General features: G+C 38.0%; 1 protein-coding gene across 4 annotated transcripts in view; it reads left to right on the forward strand.

Moving 5' to 3' along the window:
* The window catches only part of LOC122565335 (GRAM domain-containing protein 2B), a 96,761-nt gene extending 86,739 nt beyond the window's left edge, over positions 1-10,022 (forward strand). For all 4 annotated transcript variants that reach the window (XM_043721201.2, XM_087976037.1, XM_087976035.1 and 1 more), the window contains exon 13: positions 6,866-10,022. In XM_043721201.2, coding sequence (XP_043577136.1) covers positions 6,866-6,881 — 16 coding nt within the window. In that variant the 3' untranslated portion in view covers positions 6,882-10,022. The remainder of the gene's footprint in view (positions 1-6,865) is intronic.
* Positions 10,023-10,707: the final 685 nt, after the last annotated feature.

Here is a 10,707-nt window from a genome sequence, read left to right on the forward strand (position 1 = left end):
AATGAATAAAAAAGGTCAACTGTTTAATTCGAGGATAAATATTTTCCGGGTCATCAAGAATCCTAATATCGGATTTCCAAAGCTGATTTTTAACAGAAAATTCATTCAGAGGATGTTGGTGTCACTAGTTAGGCCAGCAATCAGAGATGTACAGCATGGAAACAGACCCAACCTGTCCATGCCGACCAGATATCCCAACCTAATCTAGTCCCACTGCTAGCACCCAGCCCATATCCCTCCAAACCCTCCCTATTTATATATCCATCCAAATGCCTTTTAAATGTTGTAATTGTACCCGCCTCCACCACTTCCTCTGGCAGTTCATTCCATACCCGTACCACACTCTGTGTGAGAAAGTTGCCCCTTAGGTCTCTTTTATATCTTTCCCCTAAATCTATGCCCTCTAGTTCTGGACTCCCCGATCCCAGGGAAAAGACCTTGTCTATTTATCCTATCCATGCCCTTCATGATTTTATAAACCTCTATAAGGTCACCCCTCAGCCTCTGACGCTCCAGGGAAAACAGCCCTAGCCTGTTCAGCCTCTCCCTGTAACTCAAACCCTCCAACCCAGGCAACATCCTTGTAAATCTTTTCTGAACCTTTTCAAGTTTCACAACATCCTTCTGATAAGAAGGAGACCAAAATTGCACGCAATATTCCAAAAGTGGCCCAACCAACGTCCTGTACAGCCGCAACATGACCTCCCAACTCCTGTACTCAATACTCTGACCAATAAAGGAAAGCATACCAAACACCACCTTCACTATTCTATCTACCAGGGACTCCACTTTCAAGGAGCTATGAACCTGCACTCCAAGGTCTCTTTTTTCAGCAACAGTCCCTAGGACCTTATCATTAAGTGTATAAGTCCTGCGCGGATTTGCTTTTCCAAAATTCAACACCTTGCATTTATCTAAATTAAACTCCATCTGCCACTCCTCAGCCCATTGTCCCAGTTGATCAAGATCCTGTTGTAATCTCAGGTAACCCTCTTCGCTGTCCACTACACCTCCAATTTTGGTGTCATCTGCAAACTTACTAACTATACTCCCTATGTTCACATCCAAATATTTATGTAAGTGACGAAAAGTAGTGGACCCAGCACCGATCCTTGTGCCACTCCACTGCTCACGGGATCCAGTCTGAAAAACAACCCTCTACCACCGCCCTCTGTCTTCTACCTTTGAGCCAGTTCTGTATCCAAATGGCTACTTCTCCCTGTATTCCATGAGATCTAACCTTGTTAATCAGTCTCCCATGGGGAACTTTGTCTAATGCTTTAGCGAAGTCCATATAGATCACGTCCACCGCTCTGCCCTCATCAATCCTTTTTGTTAGTTCTTCAAAAAACTCAATAAAGTTTGTGAGACATAAATTCCCACGCACATCGCCATGTTGTTCATCCCAAATTCTTGCCTTTCCGAATAAGTGTAAATCCTGTCTCTCAAGGTTCCCTCCAACAACTTGCCTACCACCGACATCAAGCTCACTGGTCTATAGTTCCCTGGCTTGTCCTTACCATCTTTCTTAAATAGTGGTACCACGTTAGCCAAACTCCAGTCTTCTGGCATCTCACCTGCTTCTACTGATGATGCAAATATCTCAGTAAGAGGCTCAGCAATCACTTCTCTAGCTTCCCACAGAGTTCTACGGTACACCTGATCAGGTCCTGGGGATTTATCCACCTTTATGCGTTTCAAGACACTCAGCACTTCCTCCTTTGTAATATGAACACGTTTCACGATGTCACCATCTATTTCCCGACATTCTTTATCTTCCATGTCCGTGTCCACAGTAAACACTGATGCAAGATACTTACTTAGTATCTTCCCCATCTCCTGCGGCTCCACACAAAAGCTGCCTTAATTGTCCGTCCCTAAATTGCTGTGGGTCTGGAGGCCAGATGGGATAAGGATTGCAGCTATGTTTCCTGAAGGATATTAGATGAGTTTTTTCAATAATTGATAGGGGTCATCAGATCCTTAATTCCAGCTTTTTATTGAGTTCAGATTCTACCATCTACCATGACAGGATTTGAGCCCAGGTCCCCAGAGCATTACCTGGGTGTCTCGATCAATGGTCCAGTAGCAATACCAGTAGGCTTTCATGTCCCACTGATTACTGAATTCACCCTGCTTTCGATTGCTTCTATGTTTATATCTCATTACTCAAGGAACACTGTTATCATCTCACATTTTCAGCAGCCTTCTGTGGCACCTTTTTTTTTGAGCTGACAAATGACAAGTTGAACTAAAGCAGATGCAGTCAATGCCCTATCATAGCAGGATGTATCTCAGTGGTGTTCTGAGAATATATGACATTTGCATTGAGAGAAGCCTACCTCAGCATTAGTATTTGCATATCTGCATCATAATGAAACATCCTGAGGCACATCCTAGGAAGAGTATAAAATTAGTATGATACCAAATCACCAAAATCTTAATCAAAAGATTGTCTTTAAGGAGGAAGGTGAAAAGTGGGAATTGTAGAGAGGGAATTCCAAAGCCCTTGGGTGTCTTTGGCAACTAAAAGAAATGCCAACAAGCAAGGAGTGATTGAAATCTGTATATTCGATGATATCTCAGAAGGTTGTGGAACTGGAGGAGATTACAGAAATGAAGAAGGTGTGGTCATTGAGGGAGTTGACTGAAAGGATAAGAATTTTAAAATCAAGATTATGCATGATCAGGAGCAAACGCAGGACTGATGGGTTTTGCTGGAAGTCGAGATGTGAGCAGCAGTGACCTTCGATTCACGCAGGTTATAATGCTGGGATGGTGAAGACCAGAATGTACTGGAATATTTACATCTCGGGTGGTAATTAAGGCATAAATGAGGGTTGTAGCTGATGTGCAGAGACTGGATGAAGTTGAGTGATGTGATGGAATACATGGTTCTAGTTATGGCTGAAATATGAGTTCAGAAATTCATCTCTGGATCAATGTGACACCAAGATTGCAAACAGACTTGTTATATAAATTTTGCTTTCTCTGCTTATTAATGTTGGTGTTGTTACAGCTCGGACCCTAACCAGAGTTGATTGAAATCTTTCATATTCACTTATGTTAATCTTGGAAATCTTCTTGTGGCTTTGTGTCCATTTAAGGTAATAGACTTTATTGCCAATTTCCTGCTTTGCCCACAAGAGAATGGACTGTGGGAATAGGAAATCTTTCAAATAATCTGCCATCCTCTATTGAGTGTTTCTTTACCAAATCCGCAACTACGTGAGCATAAAATAGGTTCTCAACTTCCTAAATATTAATATATTTAAAATCTTCCAATCTAATTTTCCTGATGGAGTCAGTTATTATTTTTCAGGATGAAACCTACACCATAACAAAGACCTGCTAGCTTTCCACCAAACCACCTGTAGTGTGCAGAAAATACTCCTTTACCTCTTGTTATTATTCAAACATTGGACATCTTCATGCTAATGCTTTAATGAGTTTTCGGTTTGTTTTTGAACTTGCCGCAATCATGCATACACAGTCCTCACTAAGTGAAGGGGCTTATGGATATTTCCACTGACTTACATTCCTCCTCCTGAAATACTCCTGAGTGATTTTATAAGAAAAATAATCCCACTTATTTCTTGCTTTATTATGTCCACAACACCACCCACCCTGCAGTGTTCTCTCCTTCTTTTCACTCCACTTTGCCCCACCTCCTCTTTAAACCACCTCTGTGTCTTGGGATGAAAAATAAAAACTCCGATGTCTTCAAGTTTAAACAAAAATAATTTGGTCTCTATCCATCACTCTATATTAAAAATACACCAATGCACTGTATAGCTAACAGTTTGTCACAAATGACTGACAATTCTTTGCCCACAATCGACAATTATTTTATGACCAGCAGTATGGAATTTAAAAATATTCCCTCTTCCAAAACAACAATGCAAAGCAATTTAGTGAAGACAGACTTGTACTTCTTAAGTCCAGATGAAGGTGATGCATTTGAAGCTTTCTATTTAAAATTAAAACCTACCGTCACTTGTTTTTTAAATTTGGTTTTATTTTAAAGTTTAAGTGCAAGGCATTTTCTTCTGCAGTCATTTCAGCTTCAGAAAATATGAAACAAAAACAGAAGTTGCTGGAAAAGCTCAACAGCTCTGGCAGCTTCTGTGAAGAGAAGTCAAAGTTAACGTTTCAGGTCCTCAATGTTTTGAGAAAGTGTCACCGGATCTGCAACATTAACTTTGATTTCTTTTCACAGATGCTGCCAGACCTGTTGCGCTTTTCTGCAACTTCTGTTTTTGTTTCTGATTTACGGTATTAGTGTTTCTTTTGGTCCAGAAAATATGGAACTGTGGTTGATAAATGAAATCCCATTACAAAATGATAATTCTTTGGAAATATGATGTGCGCAGCTGAAAATAGAATAAAGTAGAAAAATATGAATCATTGACTGGAAGCAAATGTGCGTAGCCAAGATGGTAAACATATAATACTTTTCTCCAGAACTCCTGTACAAGTGAGTTTATATTTTGTATACATACTGTCTTTTAATCTCATAGAGTATACAGCAGGGAAACAGAGCCTTCAGTCCAACTTGTCCATGCTAACCAAGTTACCCAAACTAAACTAGTCTCTCTTGCCTACCCATATCTCTCTAAATCTTTCCTGTTCATGTACCTGTCCAAATGTCTTTTAAATGTTGTAACTGATGAGTGCTGTGGCAGACAAACAGGCACAAAGGAGGGAGTGCAGCAGTTCTAGCAGATCAACGACCACATACAGATGTGACCTCAGCGACCAGGGCTATCACTTCAGCATTGGTCTCTTCAGTCATAAGCGATGTTGTTTCAGGGAAGCAGAAAGCCAGAACAATGAGGATGCAGCCTATGGTCAGCCATGGCCGAAAGGGGCCTCACTCACATAAACTGTACCTCCATCCACCACTTCCTCTAGCAGGTCATTCCACATTTGAACAGAAGGTGGTTTGTAAAGGTTTGCCCCCCTGGTCCCTTTTAAATCTTTCTCCTCTCCCCTAAAAAGAAATGCAGCCTAGATTTGAACTCTCCTACCCTAGGGAAAAGACCTTTGCTACTCACCTTCTCTATGCCCCTTATGATTTTGTAAACCTCTATAAGGTCACCCTTCAACCTCCTACACTCCAATGGAAAAAACCCCAGCCTTTCCTTATAACTCTACCTCCAGTCCTGAACTGTCTTCAATTTAATGAAAATATGCTTTCCACGTAGTCACAAGAACTGTGGATTAATAAAGCTTGTTTAGCCCTTTTTTTTAAAGACTTGTATGATTCGAGTTAAAGTAGACCAGCAGTCACGATTTATTTAAACAAGTTAAGGGTTAGTTTGTTGCAAGCGATTGAATATTCTTCAAGAATATAAGAGTTAAATCCAATTAACAAATTTCGGGTACAAAGTTGAAAGCAAATACAGATAAGTCAAAAGAATGGCTTCTTGAGGAGAATGTCTTTGGTATACCAATGGGGCCCATTGCTCCGGTTCCTTCTTGTTGAAATGATAAAGTTAATCCATGAAAGACCGATCTAGCAACTGCAAAGTCTTCTGTACTTCTGAATAGATGGAGGGTGCTTGCACTGGTAGACACAGCAGTTGGAGAGACTGAGAGGGAGAGAGGTTTCTTGTATATTTGCAGGTTGCCTCAACTCTTGTGACAGAACTGTAGTTGACCCTGAGCAAACATGTTCTTCTTTTGAGCTGAGATGTCTCTATTTTGAGATTGTTGCCTCAGACATTTCTGAGGAGTTCTGATTTTAAAATGGAGCTTCACAATTATATAGAGATCAAGTGGCTGCTATGATAACTTTTGATGATACGTTGTCTCATAAAACAAAGTCAGCTATGCTGGAAATCCCCGTGGTAGTTTCTTCTAGTTTACTGCTTGTTGTCTCAAAAGTATTGATTTCACACACCAGTAAAAGAAAAACCATTGTGTTGACCAAAGAGATAATTGAATTCTAAATGATTCTCTTTTGAATTGACAGGGACAACCATGTGACTCATAGCAGCATTTTTTATGGCATGCCAATTATTTAAACATCTGCAGGAGGTGATACAGTGGTAATGACACTCGACTACCGTCTAGAGTAGTACTGTAGGAGGTGGGTTCAAATCCAATGATGGCAGCTCATGGAATTTCAGTTTAACTCTCAAAGATTTTGAATGTGAAGCTAGTCTCCAAAATGGTGCCATGAAATTGCTATCGATTTTGGGGTGGGGGGTGATAAAGAACACATCTGATTCAGTAATATCCTGTAGGGAAGGAAATTGGCCATCTTTACTTGATCCAACTTACACATGACTCTAGATTCACAGCAATGTAGTTGACTTTTAACTGTGAAATGTCCTAGATATTCATTCTGATCAAGTCAATTAGGGATGGGTAGCAAATCCTTATCAATCACACCCACATCCCATGAAAGAATGAAGAGGAAGAAAAAAGGTCAAACCAGTGTCTAGACAAAATAAAATGTCATTCTTACTTGGTGTAGCACAAAAATATTTTTGGGAGCTGAATTTCAAATGGTCAATTGCTCGTTGACATACACCAATCAGCATTTTAAAAATTTGTTTTACGTACCAGAACTGTAGTCCGGTTACAATGTTAAAAGATTAAAGAAATTCTCTGTATCTGACTTGGTGATCACTGATGTATCTTGAACAACAACAATAACAGAAATTACTGAAAAAGCTCAGGAGGTTTGGCAACATCTGTGGAGAGAAAGCAGGGTTATGAAACATTAACTCTGATTTCTCTCCACAGATACTGCCAGACCTGCTGAGCTTTTCCAGCAATTTCTGTTTTTGTTTCTGACTTCCAACACCACAGTTTTTTCCGTTTTTATTTACTGGTGTATTTTTCCTTTTTGTAGATATAGAAAAACATGAAGCTTGAAGACTGACCGCGAGCAGCATCATCCACATGTCCAAGGACTCTGATCTGTTTGTTGACTCTACAACAGGATCACGTTATTTTCACTGGTTCACACAAAACCTTCAGGCACCAGGGGATGATGTGTTTTTGTTGACTGTCAAAAAAAGAGTAATAGTCTAAACTCTGTTTTTAGTCTGTTGCAAATTAAATGTTTTGGAGGTGCCCTCCTTATAAAGAGGGGGGCACTTGTCAGAAATTTGGTTATTTTGTAGCAAGTACTGATTCTAGCAAGATGTAAAAATTTGAAAATGGTACAATGATTTTAAGTTGTACTAGCCAGTAAACTCAGGATTTATCACTGATTTGCTTCTCAGAAGATCAGCTGCTAATTGTAAGATGATCTAGTGAACTTGCAAGCATTGAAAGTAAGCTTGAAACTTTTGATTGGAAACTACCAATCATTGTTTTGAAAATTTCATGCTATGAACCATGTTTAGATACCCTGTTGTATGAAGAAACAGTCCATGACACGGCATGATCGGTTGGTTGTAGTACAAGGCAGATGACGGTCTGAGCTACTTTTCAAGCTTAAACGTTACACATTCTGTAAGTTGGTCTCGAAGATAAATGACTGCAGAATGGTATAGTTGGAATTTGTGTAGGATTAATGAGAGCTGACTCAGTTTATTTTGACTTGTTGTTTTGACAGGGTAATTTGTGCAATACTCTATCCCTGCAGTGCATAAAATGTTTTTAAAAAATGAATAACTTATTGCTGGAAGCAAATGACTGTTTAGGTGTAAACAAGAAACTGTTACATTTTCTTCAACATGGGAAAGTGTATATGCAGTACTGTCTTCATTCAGAAATGTGATCACAAAAATAAAAAAGTCTTTGAGCTGAGCTTTATGGTTTGTTTCTTTGAAACAGGCCATTCTACATTTTGTTTATCTTTACACTGCATTATTATACACTTAAGACCTACCCTGTATTAAATTTGCTATTAATGTTGAACACTCACTTGGACATCAACATTCTATAGCAGCCACTCAGGCCTCACTTCTGCCACAGGTTGGAGACTTATAAACCCAACCACATGCTTTATTTCTTACTACTGTCATTTCCGCTCCTCTCTTTTTTGCCTTTTGTTCTGTTGTCATTTTATTTCTTCCTTCTTCCCCTTCCACTCTTGCCCTAACCCAATCCTTTCCTTTTTACTCTTCACCACCACCTTGCCATGTCATCAAATTTATACCTTCATTCAATTCTAAAGCTGAGTCAAATTCAGCTTGAAGCATTAACTCTTACTGCCAGAACTGTTGGATATTTATAGCATTTTGTTATTTCTGGTTTCCAGTATCCACAGTATTTTGGTCTTTTTTTTAATATACATTTGTTCCTAAAATGTATCCACAATACATTCTCTTATGGGTGATAATATACATAGGAGGTAAACCTTTACTTCCACTTTAGAGTGACATAGACATTGGGCTGCTACTTGTCGAAGCTAAGCATTCTAACATCCACACACTCCCAGTCACAGTGAGGACACATTGTCTGTAATTATCTAAATCAAAACACTTTTACAACAGGAAATCTAAATCTATAGTCAAACCCAAACCAGAAGCAGCAATGAAATCCAAATCCAAAGTATAAAAACAACAATTTGTAGAATTATACAGTGTGTTCATCTTTACCTGAGACGATTTGTTCTCAGTAGTAAGACATTTTCTAATTAATTATTTTTATCTAACCTTTGCAAAATGCAGTCTAATTTGCTGTATACTTTCATCATAATTTATTTTGCTTCTATTTATAACTTGTGGCATGTAAATATTTGAGAGTTTAATGAACTCAGCATATTATCTTTTGAATTTATTACATTGTCAGGTGTAGTGGATCTTTCATTTTAATTCTAAACTAAAGAGACTTACATTTTGCAGCATATTGTAATTATTTGTATACTGAAATGTTCAGAATTGTACAATCCTTTTATTATTTTGTACTTATTTTAACAAGTGTCTATAACCATTTTGATCATTTTATTTGTATTTTTGTCACAATTCGGCACACATTGCCATAATTTTTTCTGTCTCTATTTGTCTTTATTTCATAAAGACAAAGCAACCTGGCCTGGTGTTTAGGGGTCAGTGTCAAAGGTGGTAGATTTGATTTCATTCCGATCAAAGATGGTCAGAATCATCTGAACCTTTTGTGTGTAATAGTCACACAGCTTACTCCCACGTGCCATTTAATCATTTTAGTTTCTCCCATGGACTAACGAAGCAGGGAAAATATATAGAACAGACAACTTTAGGAAGTGTCTCAACATTAGTTTCTGTAAGAAGAATAGTCCTGATGTGCTGATGTGACATATTTTCATTAGAATTACTTTAAATGACAACTATGTTCACAGCATACTTTCTCAAATAGAGCTATGATGTTTTTTCTCCTTTTTGAGTTTGTAGAAAGACCACATTGTTGTTTGTATTTCTGATTTGCCCTCTGTCCTAAAGGCACATGACAGGCAATAAATCTCTGCAGATTGATTTTTAAAACTAATAATTTACAAGCCATAGATTCAAAAGGAGGAAAAGTCTGAAGAACGCAACACAAAGTAGGAGTTGTGTTCGGGAATAATGGGGAACAATTTCCCACTACAGATCAGCAGTGATGAGGTGACATAAAGAATACAGTTTGTGTGTGGAGGATGAATATATAAATCTGACCTTATCTGAGAAATTACCCAGATTCTCGTTAATCTTCTCTCTCTTTCTGGACCATTTTCACCAATTTTCATTGGCTAGAAAGATGCAGATAACATAAGAAACCTGTCTCTTTACTTGGTGTAATATTAATAATTTGAAATCAATTCTGTACACTCAACATGTCTCAGGAAAGTTATTGGAATGATCAAGAAAATGTGAATATTTAAAAACTAGTTGTTTTCCCAAAGTGAAACTTGTCCATTATATTTGTGTTTATGCTAGTAAGAGTACACTATCCCTATTTTAATACATTTGAGTAATAAGATTCTCTTGTTTTGTTTAAAGAGGAATGTTGGAATGATTGTATTAAATCTGTACTAATCTGCATGCCATTTCTGTGAAATGGATTTTTGTAAACTAAAATATAAATAAAATTATAAATTGTTAGCTGTTGTTTTCCTTTTATTGCATCCGCTTTTCTACATTGATATGACCAAGATGGCAGGACTGCACTGTCTTACTCTAGTCTCACCAATCCAATTTGTAATAGTTTTACCCAGTTCCCAATAAAGTCAATTGTATGCTTTCTCGATCTTAGACTTAGTTTGGAAAAGGTCCATCAACCAATTAATTTTTATTAGATTAGTTCATTTTATAATAAATGCAGAATTAGTTAACGTAGTTTGTAAAATAAAAATTAGACATGTTTACCCCACTGAATAGTCTAAGCCAAACACAGCAAGTAAAGGTAGTGGAGAGAGAGGGTGCAGAGAACAGATTTCTATCTGCAGAGATTAACGTCAAAGAAAATTAGACAAATAATGGCAAGTTCTTGAAGGAGAAAAGATTGTGTGGTGTGCTCAGAGGGCTGTTGATCTGGTTACCTTGAACACAGACTGTAACTAAAGATGTATAGTTGTTTCTAGGGTCTTGGCAGATACAGCTTATCAGCAAGTACCTTACTGAGAAATCTTCCAGATGTTGTTCAAGAGGACAATAAAATTTCATACTAGACCTCAAAAAAGTGTTTTAGAAGTAGCAGAGAAATGAGCTGGACAACCCTTTCCTTAGCAGGCTGAATTCCAGACAATGTTAAAGTAACATTTATGATGCAGTCTGTATAGTAATTCCA

The sequence above is a fragment of the Chiloscyllium plagiosum genome, unplaced genomic scaffold (genome assembly GCF_037043375.1).
Source record: "Chiloscyllium plagiosum isolate Xiang-an unplaced genomic scaffold, Cpla_swu_hap1 HiC_scaffold_28, whole genome shotgun sequence".
Lineage (NCBI taxonomy): Eukaryota > Metazoa > Chordata > Chondrichthyes > Orectolobiformes > Hemiscylliidae > Chiloscyllium > Chiloscyllium plagiosum.